Here is a 21002-nt window from a genome sequence, read left to right as displayed (position 1 = left end):
TTTCTCCCCCCTCCCTAATCTTCTATTTTTTAATGCCCCTCTAACGACACATCAGCTAAATAAACTGCTAAAAAAAAAGAAAACAGATTCAAACTGTTTACACAGTTCTGTAAATTACACATTTATTTTTCAAGAAATCTTTTAAATATTTGAAAAATTTCATTGAAACTGCAGCAGACACAGTTGGTTCTATATATTTTCAAACGGTGACTGCGCCTTTTTTGTTTTAAATACATCATATTGTACCTGTCAAAACAATTATTGTCTCATTGAGCGGTGCAGACTCCCAGTCTCTGTTAGTGTGAAAAGGCACTTCACTGTGTGGAGGTGAAGCTGGGAAGGTGCGGGGCCGGAGCAGCCATGAGGGTTTAATAAAAGCGTCATTATACTCATTCATGCAACTTATCAAAAAAAAAAAGAAAAGAAAAAGGAAAAAACAAAACAAAAATGAGAAGTACAGCCAAGCACCCAACCAGAGGAAACTGAAATCTCGTGGATAACATGATGTAGAACAAAGCTCTGAGAAGTTACGTAGTGACTACAGAAATGTCCTCAGATGCATCTCCCAGCAACATTTGTAGTTTTACTTGTTAGGTTTCTGAGTCGTTATTCCTCCCAATAATACACCAGCGGCAAAACCAACGCCTCCAGTAAAAAAAAAAAGAAAAGAAAAAAAAAGACGACACAGTTCAGCTTTCGACTGTGCTACGCATCTGAAGTGTTTTCATCTTTTTGGTTAGCTACAAATCTCAAAGTGTTACAGCTGAAAATGGAAATGTGCTCCAGACGTAATATGGCAGTCAGAGGTCTGAGGTGCGAGTTTAAGGGCTTCTGTGGTGATGCTGCCTTGCCTCACTGCTGCGACAGGAGGGCGTTCCTGTTGGCCTTCATCTTTTCGAGGCGTTTTACTAGGTGGTTGTTGGTCATCTCCATCTCTTCTATCTTATCTAGAGCTGTGCGCAGCTGTGGAAAGGGACGGGGGCAGAAGGGAGACGTTATACGATCAGCCCGCTGGTGTTCAAAGTTAGAGGATGCAGGTTTGTCTCTTTACCTCTCGTTGAAGTTTCCGTTTCTCTGCTTTGAGTTCGTCTTCTACTTTCTCTGAGTTATCTGCTGCCGTCTTGTACCTGGACACCTGCCCTTCAAGTCTGTTAATCTGGAAAACACACACGAAGAGTACGGTTTGTTGGCTTAGAGTCCCTGAAACCTTTTCATATCGTATAAGCAAGACATTTCTCTTTAACTTACATTTTGTTCCATCGTACCCATTTCCTGTTCTGCCTTAGAAAGCTTGAATTTATATTCACTAATCTGTCTGTTGGCGTCTCCTACAGACAAAAACAACAACAGTGAGTAGAGACGTACAAAAATATTTATAGGATCCTTTAATGTGTCAATAAGTCAGGAAGTCAACTTACTCTGCATCTCTATAAAGTGCAGGTCTGTACCGTTCTCCATCTTCTCGCCGTCTGTGTAAGCGCTGTCCACCTTTGAGTGTTTCTGTCTCTCCTCCTCCAGCTGATTCTTCAGCTTCCTGATCTGAGCCAACAGTTCATCTTTCTCCTCTGCCAACTTCCGTAGCCTGACATCTAAAAAGCAGAAAGAAAACACGTTACTGAAGGAGACCTTTTCCCGCTATATTCATATCATGTGTATTATGATGCATTACTGCCAACATAAACAAAAACATGCCTCATTAGATCACACTATGTGAAAGTTCTGCAGGACACGCATGGCGTTACTCACCCAGTGGGCCCTCCCCTGCAGACTCCAGCACCTGAGCGGCCTCCTGGGAGACCAAAGTGATCCCTGAGGGCTGAGGCTCATGGTTGACATCTCCGTTCGGTGTGCCGTCTGGGATGATGACCAGCCCATGTTTCTATTTGGTTAAAAACAAAGATTACCGAGTGCCACATCTACTCTGGTTATGCAATAATCTATGATAACATTCCCTCAGTGTCCTTACAGAGCTGTGATACCGGGACCAGAAAAATGAAGAAGTAAAAGACAATGACCAACAGAAGTGAGCAGTCTGTGGTTTGTGGATTTTGAAATGAGGCCTAAAGGTTTGTGTGGGACCAACATAACTCAAAACCCTGAAACAATGTACTGAAGAAAGATTAAAATGACAGCTTTAAACCATTCTCTGTTAAATATTATAATAATATTTTTAGTTTTGTCTTCAGAAAACACAGCGTTGTGACATTGATTTATTAATGGTGTCCCAGAAACAATCGGCTCTTCGTCATTTCGTCAGTGTTTTATTGCATGAATGCACAATCAAAGGCGCTGTTTTCCACTGTTTATCATGGTGAGCTGTTACCATGGGGATATCTATGTACTACAGGGCCTTCCCTCTAAAAACAATCGAGCAGTAACTGATATGTTGTACTGTAGTCATAGTTAAGCAAAGAGGACAGGTACTTTAAGTAGTGACTAAAGTTAGCTAGCAAATCTTTCCCCTTCTGGGACTCAGTGGACCTACCTCTCCTGATTTGGACTTCCCCTTGATGTCAGCGAGCTCATCTCTGAGCTCATCTCTCTCATTCCTAATGCAATCAAAGTATTCTTTCTGCCTCTCTAGGGCCTGGCCACACACGGATGACAGGAGACAAGAAAGAGAGGAGAAGAGGCAGAGAAGTTGGAAAGACTCTGGACAGACATGCAACACCACATGCAACACTGCAAGATGTGCAGAAACAGGCATGCACTGTAGGCTAACAGGAGGGATGTAGAAACAGATGGGAGTAAAAGGGAAAAGTTAGGAGGAGAAGTAGAACGAAGGGGGGTCATCTCCTAAATGTTTTTTTTTTGTTATAGGTACTGACTTCATCATCTAACAAATACCACAGGTGGGACGTGCATGTCATGCTACAATGTAAGGACCATGTTTTTTCCACACTGCAGGCTCTTACAGTGTCAGTGCATTTTGTTATCTGAATCATTTTGACATGCAAAAATCCAAACTGTGTCCAGTAACTGTTTGAACTAATGCCTACGGGTCTCCATCATGCAGAGACAGCATGAGAGGCAAACAGAGGTGGAGAAATACGACCAGCTTTTGCCACTCATCTTCTGCTGTCAGAGCACCCATGTGGGACCTCCTACCCCAATCTTTTTGTCCTTCCAGTTTATCGTTTCCTGTAGGTCAAACACCTCTCTGGTGAGGGCATCTAACTTAGTCTGCATTCGCTGGCTCTCCTGGAGACGTGGGTATTGAACAGTAAACAAAAGAGGAAAAAATTGAATGGAACAAAGAAAAGATGTGAAGATGCACATAAATACACACAGAGATAGAAACAGTATGAACAAAGAGGCTAATCTGAGGCAGACAAAGGAATGAATGACAGTGTTTAAACCAGAAGGGACAGAATAGTGGACTCGGGACCTAGAGGCAGACCAGAGCCAATCAATCCTTATCAATGCTCTCCTACAGCCTGTGGCAGAGGGCTCCAACACAGGTCAACCATACCTCTATAAGCTCATCTCTCTGGCGGATTCCCTCTTTCAGTTCTTCTTGTTTATGCTGCAGGACTGTACATGTGTGTTTTTGTCTTTCTAGCTCCTGAAATCAACAACAAAACATTCACATCAATGTCAAAACACATCCACATAAATATGTCTACATGAAACTAATGGACTGATTTAACCTTTGACTTCTCCTCCAGCTCCCTCCTCATCTCCGCTGTTTGCTCCTCCATCTCCTCTATGACGTCTTTGAGTGTGTCCACTTGATAGATGAGGTTGGCTTTGTCGTTGTCCAGCTGTGCGTTCGATACCATGGCTTTCTTATACTTCTCCTCCACCTCTGCAAGCGACTCCTGGTGAGGTTGGGCTCAAGTTAGCATACTAGCAGTTAACAGGTTTTAGGCACAGCTCACATACATGCATAAGGTGTCTTTAATGAAAAATAAACACACAAACATATCACACACATCTTAATGAGATGTTTCTTTTATAGTATTTTGTTTTAGTTTAACTGGTCACTTGGTGTGTTGTGCAAGTGGTGTGATGTGTTTAATCACTTTCAGGAGTGAAACAAGGCAAGGGGATCTGAAAGAGAGAACTACAAGTCTACTAGGAAACAAGAATGTCAGTGAAAGTGCATCCTCTGTGTTCAACTCTACCAAGAACAAGACAGCAGTCAGGTCTGTTAGTACACTACCCGTACCAATAAAACACACAGTGTCCTAAGAGAATAGGAAGTGAATGTAGCGCCATCCAACACTGTGCCAATAAAAGCCTGAGTGGAAAAACTGAAAAAAGGTTTGACCATTATCTGTCAGCAGGTGGAGCTTGTTACTAACTCAAAACTCTGTAACCAAGCAGCACTGTGGGAGTGCCTTCATTTCAGATCAAAACAGGAAGTGAGGGAAGACCATGCAGAAGAAAACAGATCATTATGCAAGTCAGACTGGGAGCACGCAAAGACATGGCTGTGGTGTTATAGGGGCACACAAGGGTAACAGTGAGGGGTGTGAGTGGGGAGGTTAGTGATGCCATACTGCTCCCAGAGGACAAGAGAAGGCATGCTGTGAGCCCAAGCCCCTCTACCTTCAGCTCTTTAAGCCCTTGCATGTACCGCCCTTCTACATCCTGAATCTGGTCCTTTAGTTCATAGATATCCTGTAGAGCAGATGGAAGGAATGGTTGGGTTTAAACCGGGGCATCAGAGAGGGTCAGGAGTGGTATAAAGGAGAGATGACAAAGCACCCGTGCTGCCATCTTAGAGACAGTCCAGCTGACATACACCCAGACATGAAGGAACAGCTTCATCCAGTCTTCCCGTGCATACATACAGAGAATAGTAAAAGCAGACACTAAGGACAGCAGGGAGGACACAACAGAGGCACTGCTGTGGGAGGATCATATGGAACTGTTTACATTATTATAATATTAACATCATAGCTCTAAGATGCACTTGTGGAACTATAGTAAAACACTGCATTGCTACTTGTATACTGAAAGGTGACTATGTGTGGATGAGAGCGTCTTACCCTAAGCTCACTGAGGCTGGTGTCGGGGTCATAGACGCTACCGGTGTCTGTGCTGCCTCGTCGTGATGAGGTACCGCCCAGTGATGCCAGGGTGGCTGCTGAGAGGCCTGGGGTGGCACAGCGGGAAGATGGCTGAGGACACAAAGGGGCCAAAGAAAACAGCAGTAAGAAAGACAGCGCGGCACAATGCAGCACAACACCCGACATGTTATTTAACACCATCATCTGATACTGTGCGGCTCTGAACTGATCAGTCCCTAATTCAAGTCCTCTTGAGGGAGGCAGGGGGACTGTCGTGTGCTAGACTGCGTTTTGTAAACTCGACAAACAAGCTTGCCATCTCAACAGGTTGTGTTTATAAAAGAAAGATCAAGAAAATAGCACCTACCCGACTGTAATCTGAATACTGCTTGTCACATTTTTCATCCAGCTGTAAGAAAAGTAAAGAACATATTATACAGTGAAGTACACACTGCTGTATTAACACACGCCTGGAGTGCATCCCTCACCTGTAAATCAGAGAGTTAGTTCACAAGTTAATATGAATCAAGGATAAGTGCTGCATGTTCACAAACCAGAGAATAAAGCAGTGACTAAATTACACCACGCTCCATGCTGCTACACCCTGCAGCACTGTAGTCTTAACAACTTCACATCAGTCAACTATAATAAAGAAAACAGGCTGTGAGATGAGTTTTAAAACCCTGAATGTTATTTTCAATCATGCTTTTGTTGTTTCAAAAGTGTCACGCTTCAGTTTTTAAGCACACGGTTGTTCACTTACAGCGTCCAAATCTGGAATGCTCAAATCATCAAGGTCAGACACAATACTGCCCCTTCGGTTGGAGCGGCTGAAATAATCAGCAGCGGACTCACTAATGTCTGAGAAGTCAGACGACTGTTTACAACACGGACACACACACAGACGGGATGAAGAGGACAGAGGAAAAAGAATAAGAGAGGCCACCACAAATAAAAGACACACTAGCTCATTAATTCAGTGACGGCTTCCGTTTAGAATCTGTGCAGCACAGTTACTGCAGCTCACCACACTGTCCCTCCGGCCTCTGTTGAAGCGTTCCTGGGACACACTGCTGACAGTGTCGTCATCTGAGGAAGACTGAGAGAAAGGAATATGCGCACATGATGAGGAGCCAAAGTAAAGAAGGATGGCTGCATGCCCAAAGCATTCTCAAACACGCACACGTCTTGTTCAAACAGCAACCTGTAGACGTCCAAGTCTTCGTGTCAAACTGGTTATAAGGTTACACTTTAAGTAATGCTATAAATAATGCTCTTTCATGCAATTAGCTGATGCATTTTACCAAAAGCATCAGCTGGAGCCAAGTCAGGATCTTGTTACAACATCTTAACATGTACTTAACTGCAGAAGAAATCCTCAACTCACAAACTATCCACACAATGTTTATCAACAACGCCATTTCCTGAAACAAGCTGCAGTCAAATTGGTATGAAGGATCAACATTGTTCCTAACAGAAGGTGTAACTTGGCGAGCAGGACTTTGTTAGCTGTGTTTGTGTGTGGTCATGCAGGCAGGATGGGCAGTGGTTTTTAAGGTGCTCACCGCAGGGCTGCTGCGAGTGGAGCTGGCTCCAGAGGAGTACCAGCTGTATTCAGAGGGCTGTGGGGAGGAGGAGGAGGAAGACAACATGATGACGGACATCAGGCCACAGACATAACAGTAAGCTGTTGTGGGTGCAAAAATAACGCTGTTTGTCAAACAATCGGACGACTTACAGCTCTTGAACTGGAGCCTGAGCCGTAAAGGCCAGTGTCGTCGCAAATAGAGGCCTGGGGGCACACGTGGGAGACAATGCAGGACTCAGCAAAATCATGAGAGGGAACAAAAATCTTTGACGCGATAGCTAAATCGGTTCAGCAGAATGACTTTCTGTAGGCCATGCAATAAATATAAACACTCTATTTTCCATCAACAAGTAGGTCATTTGTTTCTGTGCTGTACAACCCAAGGCCTGGCATCACACAAACTCCTGTCTTATCTAACTGAAGTACAGGCCTCAGAGAGTCCAGGAGCTAAATATAAGCAGTCCCAGCCATGCCGGGCATCCTATCACATGTATGCGACTGCAGAAGCGGGGGAATGTCTTTGTCTGAAGGTAACCAAGAGGCATGCGGACATCAGTGGACAGAAACTGACCATGCTGTAGCTGCGAGACAACCCAGTGCCAGTGGTGGAGGACAGGGAAGCAGTGGCCTGTGGGAAAGGATGTGAGCAGGGGAAGTGTCATTTTTAAAGGACAGAGGGACAACTGAAAGCAGGAACGTGAGGTGGCAAGACACTGAAGAGCCGCAGCAAGTGAAAACAGGATGTGTTTTGCCGACTCTGAATTTACATCATTCAAATGATTACAGAGAACTCTCGTTGGATATAGATGTGGATCTAAATGTCAAACAACATCTCTGCTTTGATGACTACATAGCATACAAACGTTATCTCTTTATTGCAGTAATGTAACAGCTTTATATTAAGCATAAATGTATCCAATAAGCTAAAGCATGCAGATATGAATTTACAGCTTTAGCAAATAGTTTTACTGCATGTTCTTCGACTAAAAGCTAAACAGCACTGACAGCAGGACCAACCCGTGGCTGGTAGGTGGAAGAGGAGGAGGAGGACAGCGTTGGTTTGGTCTTCGTTAGGCTGGTGTAGTTCCTTTGATCATGGTACAGTCCAGTCTGGAAGGGCAGTAACATAATATGACCTCAAACAAGCACTGACATCACAAATTTTATCCTGATGTGTCAAATGAATATCATAACTTCACACTGCTTGACTGGACGCCACGCCTCACAAACGAAATGACTATTCAGCATTCACAAGGGAAAACTATCATGACTCTACACTGCTGCCTCCATGCTTGAGGACTTAGTGGAGACAATGTCACTGAGAGAACACACTGACCAGCAGGTCCTTCTTCGAGCTGGATGAAGACTTTTTATGACCACGCAGGTCATTGTACACAGAGCTCTGTTCAGCCCAGAAAAAAAATGAAACGACAATGAGACAAAAAAAAAACAACAACTTCAAGAGAAAAACAGAAACAGTAAATAATTGATAATCAACACATGGTTACATACAGTGGAGCGGGAACTCTTGAGGGTGGAGCTAGTGGAGAGGCCGTCAGACTGAAGGCAGATGAGGAGTCACATAAAGTATGATCAGACGATCAAAGCTCAGAGAAGCTGCTGGGTTAACACACAGCACACACGCTGCCATGCTCACACTGGTGTTTGATGGTATATTTTTAGTAACTCTAAGTGATGAATGACTACATATTGTCAATGCACACACATGTCCTGTACAATAATAACTTTTGCTTTGTTGGTAATTTAGTTAATTGTGAGTACAAACACTCATTTATATCCAACATGGAAAATAAAGAAATACAGATGTTTCCCCTCCATGTGTGATATGCATAACTGTAACTAAACAACACAACGGCAGCCAAGAAACTGGAGGCAGCATCCAAGATGAGTATATCAGAACTTTGCATTAATACAATATGAGTTAGTTCTACTGAGAATCCAGTCAGTCTCTCACACCTATGCACACACAACGCACCAAGCCGTCTTTTCTACGAGAACTGGATCGACTCTTGTTAGACCCCAAGTCACGTATTGATGAGGAGGTTGACTTCAAATGGAGAACAAAAAAACAACAAGGAAAAGTAAAGCAATGCTCAACACCACCAAGTATAAAAGTTCCATATATAACAAAGTGCTTTCCCACATCAGTGTGTGCCCATATGAGAGCACAGTTTTAATAAACCTGGCAGGGATGTATTATGTACGCACCCTGTAGCTGTGGACTGACATGACGTCATCATCCAGCCCCTTTTAATGTGGAAACATGGAGTCACAGCAGAAAAGCAGACAGAGAGAAACATGGATGATGAAAGATTAACAGCCGGATTAAAGAGGAAAGAAGAAAGGAAATACAGGGAGACAAAGAGGAAGTGTGTGGGGGAGATACAGACCCGGTGATGACGGCTGCTGGCTCTACTACTACTAGAGGCCCTGGCTTTTTCTGTTTCAGCCTGGAGTCAGGAAGGATAGTTGGTAAGAATTTATAGAGTGAACGTAGAGAGGTCAACAGTTGCTATGCAAAGCCCAAACCATGCAAAAACAACATCTGCATGTTTATCCCCAAATGGATGTCCTAAACAAATGTTATCCTCTTTAAGCACTGCAGCAAAATTAATGATACACAAGAGCGGCAAATGTATTGGACATTTATGTCTGATCTAGTGGCACAAAAAAAGATTCTCTCACTTGCATGAATATACCAACACATCCATGCACGAATGACTCATTAGCATTTAAAATTATATTTCCTCTCTAAAGGCTGGAGGGTCGCCGAGCACCACCAACCGCCCCCTAACATGCATGCTCACCCACACCTAAATAAAGTCAAAGGCCAAAGCCTGCTTTCCAAACACACAGTCACAGATTGCGTGTCTCCAAGGCAAATACACTGTTAGGGCATTTTTCCACTGTGAGGTACAGGGTAGTCGGTGCGTCTAAAATGGTCAGGTTTGACAGGGGCTCAATCCCACACAACAGGCTGTGTTAATGGAAAAGCAAGCAACAACACTCTCTTCGCTCGCCTACCATCCACTGGTGGATCTGACCCCATTTTCTGTTGCTACTGCTGGATGAGTGGTAAGAAAGCTATACAGAGGGAGAAATGCCAGGAAAAACATACAATCATACCCAAAACTGCTGAAATGTAAAAAGAACTTGGTGACAGTTATTTCAGGAATAGAACTTTTGGTTTCATCTGTGGACATGCAGCACTTTCATTTTTTTTTCTGTGGATATATTTTTGTGAATCAGCCGTCGGATTAATCTAAAATTTTCATTGATGGCATAAAACCAAACCGCTCGTCTGCAACAGGGACTACGGATGCAGATGAGCAGACACTGCTGCAAACACTGAGGCAGTTATTAAATAAAGACAAATGAAGAAGAAAACCATGTTTGATGTGCAGTTGATTTGTATTGATTGCAGCTATTAGACAAACTAGTTTGATTGATTGAATAATAGCTGCACCGTGTCTTCGAGTTATTATACCTCTTTCTGCTGCCGTTCGAGTTCCCTCATTCGAATGTCTCTGGCCTCTGCTCGAGCCGCCCTCTTCGCTGCCAGCCTCGCCTCTGCCTGTGAGACACAACATGAACACACCTGTCAGCCATGTCAGCTATGTCTCTGAGGACACACCCAGTGAAAAATAAACAAGAAAGGGAAATAGAAATAATCAAACACAAGAGGTAAATCTGGGAATTCAACACATCTGTTTCCTGTAAAAGAAACAAAATACACTGGAAAATCTACATTATTCACCCTTTAAGGCTCGTAAGTAACACAAACTGGAAGTGTAAAAAAAAATACCTTTTGTGCCGATTTATAGGGTTTTTATCTGTTAAGTAAACCTTTTGAAAGTTTATGAAATAAAAAAATGAAATGACAAATAGGTGGGTTAACATCGAGTGTTGGTGTCTACATTATAAGAAGTAGAGTTCAAAGCAAATCAGCTTGGCAGTCAGCATGTTAACCCTCTAAAAATACAGAAATATTTTATGTTTCTGTCTCCTCTGTCCATATTTTGTGCATAATGGGAAACTGAAAAGACACTGTCAGTCAAAATAGCTGTCATGTGATGTCAGTCTTCTTCTAGTCTTTCTCTGGGAGACTAATGTTTACATTAGAACCTGTTAGGCAAACGTGTTCACAGCTCCACTTTAGCACATCAACCGTTTTTGGCTTTTTGTCTCTCTAATTTCTCTCTCTCTCTCTCTCTCTAATAATTTCAAAATTTCCATCTGACTTTTTTGATTTTAAGATGCACATCAAAACAGTGTCATGGAGACCCAGCAAGAAAGTAACACTACATGAAAATGTGCCCCCTAAAAGCCCCCTGATATTCAGACCAACAGGTTATAAACCCTACAACACTGATCAAGACCTGGTCGGGCTGTATTATACATTTCCAACAAACCACATACTTTGTGGTGGACCCTAGTTGACCAGCTTCATCTGTTAGCCACAGCTCTCTGGTCCTCTGAGTGCTTGGGATGCCTCCTCACCGACAACATGTGCTAACCATCAGCTTCAGGAGGTCTAATTTAAAGCCCTCATGGGGGAGATGCCAATGGTGCATAAACAAAGCTTGGTTGTGCTTAGCCTGATTTCACAATGTCTAACTAGCTAGCCCTGAGGCACAAACAAGTCAAGTAAAACTTAACTAAATCCAATAACCTCTCCCACAAAGGGAAAAGATGGAGGAGTCACACAATTAGCCCCAGCTGAGTCAGATTATGAGCAGGAGCTAATTTTATAGAATACTTTAAGCAGAAGGGACTAATTTAAGTAACTCCTCTACAGGTGACTGTGTAGCCTGTGGGTCCATCTTTGTTATCTATGACATACCATACATGCTCTGAAACTAAACGTCCTATCGACAAAGAATGGCACACTTGCTCGCTGAGCCCAGCCCTTTATCTTTAACTATGAGAGTCCATAAATACTGAGGTTAGTGTGTACAGTATCTCTCCGCAGACAAACACTGTCAGCATTCCAGCAATTTCTTATCTGCACTGCCAGAATAGAAGGCCTGTGGGTATGGGCTATTCCTGTTTCAATAACAGCCTGGAGTGGACAAACACAGCATGACTGTTTTGTTGTAGAATGACAGGTCAGCTCATCTTAAATCTAGATAAATGTTTACAATTACAGATGATCTCCTGAGGAACTTAGTACTGTGGCAGATCCATCCATAATGTATTGAACTAGTCTTGGGTAAAAGGATGTGATTAACAATTTAACAATTTAAGAATGTCACTCAAAATTATGTCATATATGTGATTGTCATTCAGTGATGGAAAAAAATCAAACTCACACTTAGTTAAACAATAATTAGTCAGAAACACTGCTGTACAATTTCAGCAGAATCATATTTAACCAGCTAATTAGTTATTGACTGGAAACAGGACCAATACATTTGAACAGAACCCATTTTGATAAAGGATATTTCGATAAAGAGGTGTGCACACGCAGAAATTTCCTATCGTTTTTAACAAAACCGAAACCAATTTGTTTATCAAAGCGACATTAAAACCTAACCACGTCTATGTGGGTTGCTATCTACAAGATAAAAAAGGACATAAAGTTGCAAGTGCGTGAGGATAAGAGACCAAAGGAGAGAGAGCAAGAGAGACGGCTGGCCGCATGCTCTGCACCTGTTGAGCTGTCTGACAGTATGACCTGCTCTTCACAGCAGCACAGCTGAGCTCTCTGTCTCTGTCCTATCTATAGACCAGCCCATCCGGGCCCAGCTCTCAAACGGCCACATCATGGGCCTGAGAAGGTAACCTGAGCAGCAGAGGTTCCCCATTAAACACACCTCCTACACTCCAGGCAATAGGAGTCCAGCAATCCACCACATGATCACCTGAGCTAACGAAATACTAGCTAATGGTGAGGTACGTAGTTCCAGAGAAATGTTTTCATGATTTTTTTGTTTCATTGTTGATAATTCACCATATATATGTGAAATTCAATAGTACAAACGTGTGATGAAGTGACAGTGGGGTTTCTCCTGTGTGATTACTATGACTAAGGTCACTGCACACATCTCAGTAATGAATAACTTAATGAAATCTATGAGAACTAAACATACAGCCTGTGTATTTGAATGTCTCCACATTTAGTGTCATTGAACTTGTCAATGTCTCTCAGCCCCATTAACACACAGACTAATGGAAAGTTAAATTATAATATAATAAACAATAATTTGGCTTTTGGCAGCTGCAGTACAACAGATACCAGTCATTTTTAAAAGCAGGTCCTAAAATACTGAACAGAATCCACCTGGAAGTGCTTTTTAACAACAATCTATTGACAGACACTAATTCTCTTGTTCCACTGTAAGTGAAAGTGCCATTCCATTACCACTGATTAAATCATATGGACTATGATCAGGCACCTCCACAGAAAGACACACCTTCTGTACACCAAGGAACGGCAATCACTGCCTTGTTCAAGTACCATTAGCCCCCTTAGATCCTAATCTGAGAGACAACAGGTATGAGATGATCAGCTAATTCTAACACTTGGCCACTGTCACATTTGTAAGCAAGCTGCTGGCATTCAAAGGAGTGACTGCCCAGTAATGTAAGAGGCCTCAGAACCAGGCTGGTGACGGTGCAGGCTCAAATTCAGAGTCATTCTCAGCAGCAGCCCGTGCCAAGCACAGCCATGCTTGACGCTCCCTAAACCATGAGGCAGAAGCACCAGTGTTGTTTTGAACATTTGTTTAGGAGTCTGTTGATGTGCAACAAGTTAGACACTGACCCCATGAACTCCCTGAACGGTTGATCTAATCTCTGGTTTGCTCCACAAAGAGATTCAGATTTAGGACCTGACTGGGAGGGTCAGATGACTCATGTTTCTATGATCAGCCTGCATGACTATAAAGAGAGCAAATGGAGTCTTGTGCTTAGTGCTCAAGAATGAAGCAGTGCACAGCTTTCAAACGGCACAGGCTCTATTCTTAAAAGGGCCAAGAGAAACATTTATGAAAAGTTAAATTAATCTAACGTTAGCTTTCGGATTTTAAAGACAAGAAACCATTTAACTTGATTAAAAGTCTGCATTGTGCCCATTTTATGTGTGCCGACCTGACATAAAAACCTATGAAAAGTGATCTTTGCACTTCATTTTTTAACCCCCCCCCAGTCTGGGAAAAAAAGCGAAGGAATGGGAAGCCTGCTGTGGAACAAAATGGAATAATCCCTGGGCATGTCGTTACAGGCCAGGCAGCTTCTCTCCTCTGCCCGTGTATTTCCCTTCCCAAACAAAAACACTACAAGTTTAGTCACCCTCTCTCTCTCTTTGCTTCAAACCAGCTGTCTCCACTCAGAAGAGCTGAAACATAAATTAACTAGCAAAACCTGGAGCATATAAATATATGCTTCAAGGGGCCTATTTGTTGCCTGCTGCCTGTGGTTAACTGAAAAACTGAGTTTTGTGAGGAAGCCTAAAGACTGGCACATCGTAGACAAACTGTGCTTAAAAGTAATAAAAAAAACAGTCAAATTTACGGTTTCTGTAATTTAAGCTTCAAAAGACAACATGGAAAATGTATTAATAATATTTATTTATGTATATGTTTTTGTATGTACCCCACTTTATTCTATTTGTCAAATTGATGACTACTAGCTGAATTTTAATAGATTGAGCACAGCTAATGTGTTCAAATACTGCCTTTTTATTCTAATATTTGGGAACCTGACGGGCAGGAAGATGGCTTGGTTTAATTATGTACAGTTACAGATATAGCTGAAATAAGCTGGCATTCACACATCCATATATTAAGTTTAAAAGGGCCTCTCAACCCTAGTGCAGTGTAGCTCAGTCATAGGAGTGCTGCTAATGGTATCAATAATCTACTTATATTGCTTGTATTTTAAAAATGTAATAGTGCTGCTGCCCATATTACAGCATGTGAAACAGAAAAATCAATCTGCGACCTATACTTTAAGTAGAGACCATTATCAGGATAGATCCTATTTGCAGTGATTCAGCAATGCATATAAGAAGCAGTTTGTGCTTTAAAATGGGTGCATGTGATTAAGTATGACCTTACCTCCCGAGCGATGCTACTTAAAGCTTCATCCTCGGCCGAAAACCGATCTTTCAGAGGAGCACGCTTTCTACCAGAGCCTTGTGTCCCCATGTTGCAACAGCAACTGAATATCCACCGAAGCTGTGTAAGGCCAAAGAATGGTCAGGCAGGACTGTATGCAGATACCTATGGAGGGAAAGTAAACAAAAGAAAACATATTTCAACAGGTCTGTGAACAAGGAGTCGTGGAGTATAATGCTTTATGGCATCACACACACGACAGTTCCAGCTATATTTCAATGCATATACACTCTAATCGCTCCAATGGGCCAGTCACTCCCTATCTCTTCCATTCCTGCAAAAACAGACCCTCACTCATGTATGGCACCTACAAGGGCTTTGGATAAACAGTTGTGGCTGACATGAACCAGCTTTAATCTGACATGCAGGACCACTGCAGCCCTATTACTCAGAGCTTAAACATTTACATTCCTTTAAATGGCAGCTAATTAAGATGACAGAGTAAATAATAACACTGAGAAATTGATCTGAATCAAGCTTGATAGTAGTAAAAGGCCTTCATCGACATGAAGATCTGTGTTGATGATCATCCAGGCTATAAAAGAAGTTGACTACTAGACAAAAGCCCGCTGTGGCTCGCTGGTACAAACACGGGAGAAAACGCCTAGTTTAGGACCCGGCTTGACTCACAAGACTCAAGCCAGACACGAGCACTTCTTTGTAGGCGTTTAATGAGCCGGTACCGTGGATCCAAAATTCAAAATTGCAAGTCAACATGTGCATCTGTTCATCCGAAAGAATCACTGATTAATAACAGGCTGTTGAGTTGTTCTAACGGTCGTCAATCAGCTGAGGTTAAGTGACTGAAATAGTAACGCTTACTTAGTTTTCCACCAACTAACAAAGCCACCGGTTCAGTCTGAATGTTACGTCCAGCAAAGAAAATGAGACAGTAGCAATCCTGGATAGATTAAAAATACAATGAAACCTATGTTAACGTTAGCTAGCTATAAAAACGTTAACATCAACTACGGTTAGCTAGCTAACTAGGAGCGCTAACTAGCATTTCGTCCTCCTGGACTTGTCATTGAAAAGTTACCTTATTGGATTCTTATTGCGCTTTCACTGAAGCTAACGCTACACCTAACCTAAGAACTATCCAAATGTGTCCTTCCGGCGGCAATGACCCCGGCAACGAAGGGGAACCAAGCCTAAGTGTGCAGTTTAGCTGGGTAGTTAGCTCGGATAGCCAGCGGCTAACCTCGACTCTCCAGAGAGGGACAGACAGGGCAAACTGGCACTGATCCTCCCGTCATATTCCCTCCCCACCCCGAACATATAACGTTACCTTCACGACACCTTTAAATAACCCGCGATGCTGCCAATGTGTTCTCCCTTTTCTTCTGGCGGTTTAGGGGAAAGCCATTTCGCCTCTCTTCAGATATTGGTAGTGTTTTTGTCCACGGTGACAGCTGTCATCAGTCCGCCTTTCCACCGCTCTCCGCTGCCCTCCTTACCCAGTTTCCACACACACTGCTGAGCTCCAAAGGTCCCGGATGTTAGGAAAAATTAGGGTGTGATGCTGCATTCAAGGACCGTCAGACACATCACAACCTTTTTAGTAACTGATCTCTGTGTTCTATTATGTATAGATATTTTAAAACGGAGGAGAAAAAACACGACGTGCTGTTGACGTTTTAATCACATGACTGTGTTGTACGTCCTTTAGCCTAACGTTAGCTTTGAAGTTACACTTATATTCCAAAAACAAAAAAAGTTAAGAATTAATTTGGGACGACTTTCATGCTGATCAATGACTGTGTATTAGAAACTTGGAGCGTATTCATTACAACTTTTCAAAAAAAATAAAAATAAAACAATCTTTTTGTCATGAGATAGGTTAGCCTATAAAAATACTTTACTACTCATGTACAGCAGTAGTAGTGCGCCATCTGCTGGTGGCTGTATGAACAAGGACTAGTTAACATTCACAGATTTAAAATTCTGCATTATGTCTAAAAGAGCAAGGATGCAGACCCTGAACTGGGACACAGCTCACTGTGATAAACCTGTCTGTGACTTGCGTGTCCAGAAGCTGAGAGAAGAGCAGCTTATAGTGTTTTATTTAAAAAAAAAAACAAAAAAAAAAAAACAAAGAGAGGATTGTAGGCAAAAGGGCAAGCAGACAGTGGGAGGTCATGCAATGCATGCAATGCAATGTAAAGCCATTGTGCTATTAAACACATGTAGTTTTTCTGCACAAAATGTTGCATTTGGATACTGTTACACCCTCAAAAAGGGGTTGTACAACCATAAGTAATAATGTAACATATTAAATAATTTTGCTTATCATGCCATTAAATGCCTGTTATCAGCTGCTTCATCAGCAGAATCATTTTATCTTTTAAACCGATCAAGCAAAAATGTGTGTGAGTTTGTAAAAAGTGAGTTTGAGGAAACAAAACAGGCCAGTTGTATTTTTGTTTTTGGCTTTTGAACTACTGTTGAAGAACAAAAGGTCACAATAGATTAAGATTTTACATATTTTCCATTTACCTTTTACATGATACAAACACATTGTAATTTACTACTGTGTAATATACTAATTAATCATATTGGTTCAAGTTATCTTAAAGTTTTAAGATCAATAATACAATATGTTGACCATGTGTTCCCATTTGTCTACTGTCAGTCACACATTTGTCCACAGGAGGGCAGTAGTGGACAGTAACTGTTTCTTGTTTGTGTGAAATGGCATGCTGTACTCAGCTACACCACATGTGGGTGCTCCAAGCACATAATCCAGTCTGTCAGTCTGTGGTGCAAATACTACTTCTGTTTATTCTAGTAAAATTGAAACATTAAAATCATCTGTTCTGAATAAAAATTTGTCTGACACAGCTAAAAAAAACACACACAGAGCACAGAGCACAAGAGAGCATGGACATGTCAAGCATGGAGATTGATATTATTCACAAGACCTACAAGACTTGCTTGGGAATTTCAGGGGTTATACAAACACACGCTCATTTTTTCATGTTTCATTGCAGGGAACTAATGCTAATGACTGTTTTGACTCCGATCAGACCTCAGTGTTTGCTCCCGTGCAGGCAGGGTTTACAGGAGTCTTAACCCAAAGACACCAACAGCCACTCTGTCTCCATACTCCCGCTCCTGATTAACTTTCTGTGCAGTCATCACTTGAAGCCTAATTAACCCTTCTTTACAGTCAGTAATGATAAAGGATCATGTCTAAATGGAAAGCACATGCAGAACATTGAATTTGGTTACGCAGCTGCTGATCAAACGGTACTAATAATAAAACAAGAGAACAAAAGGGATCTTTATATGGAAGTATTCTTTTAAAATGCAGTTTATAAAGCCTTCAGTGTGGACAACAGCTGCCCTGCTTGTAATAAGATCTTCTACTGTAACAGGAAAAAAAAATAAACAACCATCTCGTTCTGCGATCTAAAGTAAAAAAATGTGTGTTGAAGAAGCTTTAGGTGGAAGTAGTGGAGAGAAACAGAATGCCTGAAGGCAGCCAGACAGTGCTTAAATGTGTTTGTCTAGTTTTATGGCCCTTTTAACTCATAAACAGTCAAACACTTGGCTTGTTTTCCTGGTACAAACAGGCGTGTACTCAGCTGCACCGAACCCGAATGTCACCCTGCCCGTCTGCTATACCTTTGTTTTCCTCTCATCTGCTAATCTCACCTAGAAAACGCAGCAGCTACAGTGTAATCCTGAGTGTGAGTAAAGGCTGATTGGTATAATTCTGGATGGCATGCACCACCAGTTGGTGATCAGTGGTCGGAATGGTCTCCCACTGCGCTAACAGGACCGGCTGAATTGTTAACCGGTCTGTCTTTAAGCCTGACTGTCTACAGAAAGGGAGTAGAAATCATGGAGCCTCAACTTGTAATTACCCCATGGAGGGTTATGTTTCTCCCTCTCCCCATCTCTTCTGGAGCCCTTTGAAGATGCTCCATAGGGAGCTGGTTGTAATCAGGACACATGACTCATTGATTACTCCTTTGCGGTCTTCCAGGAACACAGCAAAAAGAGAGTGGACGCAGCAGGGGGATGGTATAGTCCCCCCCCACCCACCGTCCCTTTAAGTCTGCACAGATATAACAGAGGCTGTTCAGACGCAGGGTGGACAGTAGGCCTTTGACACAAATGAGATCCTATAAACAGTTGTATGTGCATTGTTTTGTGCTGTGGTTAGCTCGCTCTGCCTGTTAGAGTGGCCGTTCATTACAGTCTGGAGCCATGATGAGCAGCCATATGTCAGAGACGGCTACAGGTCTGCAGCTTTCACTCATTAGTGCACCGATTAGCACCGTCAGCCAGGGAGAGGGGGAGCTACGTGCTGAATGCACCTGATCCTGTCATAGGTTGGAATAAAACACACAAGAAAAATGTACAGTAAGCTGTGCATAAACATTTTGTCTCACACAAAATTGGTCACAAAACATTGATATGACATGATGGGTAGTTTTGCTAATGATTTGTTTAAACCTGCTGAAAACACACACATTAAGTTGACAAAGCAGCTCATGGGAAATAGTAGCCTGTCCTTGAAACACATAATTAGTCTCATAACCTGCACTTATGCTCCCATTTCTTTCCCCTATGATGTAAATATAGTTTAAAAAAAAGGGTTGTGTAGATTATATATTTGTTGCTTTTTACCCCCTTAAAGCGTCTTCTTGTTATCTCTGTAGCTGGATGTGGAAAACAAAACTCACAGATGATTTGGCATTGAGTAAGACGTCTCACAGGCAAAGTAAGTCGACCATAAAAACGGTCATAAACGATGTCTTTTGATGTTTCTGGGCTTGCACTGTGGACACCTGTGGGGTTGAACCCGGTGACTGGCTGTCCTATGTGAGCATGGTGAGTGGAGGTAATTGGGTCATTACACACCAAGAAGCTGAAGTAAAGCCTGAGGTAATGCTCAGGGCAGCAGTGGACATTTGTTTTAATTGGTTTGTGGATAACAAAAGGACGTTGTCACAGAAAGATTGTGGAAAACATAAGCTTTTTTGTTGTTTGTGCAACTTTGTCTCCCTGACAACATTCACCACAGCACAGAGCGTATCTTTCAGTTACCTGTCATGAATGATATATATGCTTTATGCTTTCTATTTGAATTGGATTGTGCTTTGGCAGTCATGCATTGTGGATGTCTTGGTTTCGTCAGGTCCGTGGCTCATCCACTCTCCTGTTGTCTCTCTGAGAAGTGCATTAGCGATGTGGGGTGTGTCGTCCAGGCCTGTTCAGATAGCAAAGCCAGAATCAGGGGAGCGTGGAGCCGCACACCCAACCCACGTCATAGCTGATGACCACACCAGAACAGCAGCAGTCTGCAGAGAGAGAGGCCTGCAGCACAGGGAGTTTAAATGGAATGCTGTCCACTCACCGGAGAGGCCTTCTGGCCACACTTTGTGTTTATCTTGTCACAGATGCTGCTGCTGCTTATGTGTTAGTGTAGTTTCTCTGCTTGTTTGACCCCATTCATGCAGAGATCGCTGCATGATAACATTTCAAGCAAAGTCGGTAAAAAGCAGAGCATAATTAAAGGCTGATGTGTTTGTGTATTGGTGTGCAGTCTGCCTCTGTGTGTGTGTTTGCAGGATTTAAAATGATTAGAATTGTGTAAAGGGGCAACCTTTTAAAGGTCTATAATTCTTTATTTACTTATGTTTAGCATCTTCATGTGTGCCACCCTTTCTAAAGAGAATAGCTCCACTAATCAGGGCCTTCTTTTGGGGGGTGGGGGGGGGGGTGGGCTGGATTTATTTGCCAATTGACATTTGGTGAAAGGGTGTTAGATGAAAAAAGCACCTCACACCATGAGGTCGAACCCTCACACCAAAACTCATTCAGACGTGTTGTGTTTGTGTGTAAAGAGGAACTCGTTTTGCCGCTCTCCAGTCGGAGCTGCGTGTTGGTCTGTGCGCCACCAGCCTTTTTTTTTTTTTAAGGTAAAATAAATACAGGTTGAATGAATTTGGCTGTTTGCTTTTTTCTCATTGTTTTGACAGCATAATGGATGTAATTGCATGATTATAACCTGTATTTTGGACCTGTTATCTTAGCATTATCATTAGAATAGGCAGGTTAATTACATTGTTCACCCTGTAATTACTTTAGTGGGACAATAAGGTGAGGGAAGTTGTGCAATGTTAAAAGGATAGGTCGCTTTAGAAAACAAGAAACTGACTCAATCAAATCGTTATGTTCGACTAAATTAACTTGTCAGATGATTGATTAATATAAATTATTATCTCCACAAAGGGTTCATGA

The 21002-nt window shown here is 42.3% G+C and overlaps 1 protein-coding gene across 10 annotated transcripts; it reads right to left on the bottom strand.

Moving 5' to 3' along the window:
* Window positions 1–334: 334 nt before the first annotated feature.
* Window positions 335–16306, bottom strand: lrrfip2 (leucine rich repeat (in FLII) interacting protein 2). Of its 10 annotated transcripts, none has more exons than XM_028423022.1 (27): window positions 16036–16304; window positions 14688–14852; window positions 10115–10201; window positions 9652–9711; window positions 9018–9077; window positions 8836–8874; window positions 8603–8674; window positions 8119–8166; window positions 7943–8008; window positions 7612–7716; window positions 7178–7234; window positions 6757–6810; window positions 6584–6640; window positions 6046–6117; window positions 5782–5895; window positions 5386–5427; window positions 4998–5129; window positions 4555–4626; window positions 3651–3821; window positions 3473–3565; window positions 3109–3201; window positions 2486–2587; window positions 1747–1879; window positions 1419–1589; window positions 1249–1328; window positions 1052–1156; window positions 335–963 (listed from the first exon to the last, which is right to left on the bottom strand). In XM_028423022.1, the coding sequence occupies exons 2-27, from the start codon at window positions 14775–14777 to the stop codon at window positions 853–855; spliced, it is 2286 nt and encodes a 761-aa protein (XP_028278823.1). In that variant the 5' UTR covers window positions 14778–14852; window positions 16036–16304; the 3' UTR covers window positions 335–852. The 10 variants fall into 10 exon arrangements, with proteins under 10 accessions (XP_028278823.1, XP_028278825.1, XP_028278824.1 ...); XM_028423024.1 differs by having other exon boundaries at window positions 7624–7716; window positions 16036–16303; XM_028423023.1 differs by lacking the exon at window positions 16036–16304 and adding an exon at window positions 15787–15971.
* Window positions 16307–21002: the final 4696 nt, after the last annotated feature.

The sequence above is a fragment of the Parambassis ranga genome, chromosome 15 (assembly GCF_900634625.1).
Source record: "Parambassis ranga chromosome 15, fParRan2.1, whole genome shotgun sequence".
Classification (NCBI taxonomy): Eukaryota; Metazoa; Chordata; class Actinopteri; family Ambassidae; genus Parambassis; species Parambassis ranga.
The sequence above is the reverse complement of the archived record's forward strand: the minus strand, read 5'-3'. Positions and strand labels throughout refer to the sequence as shown.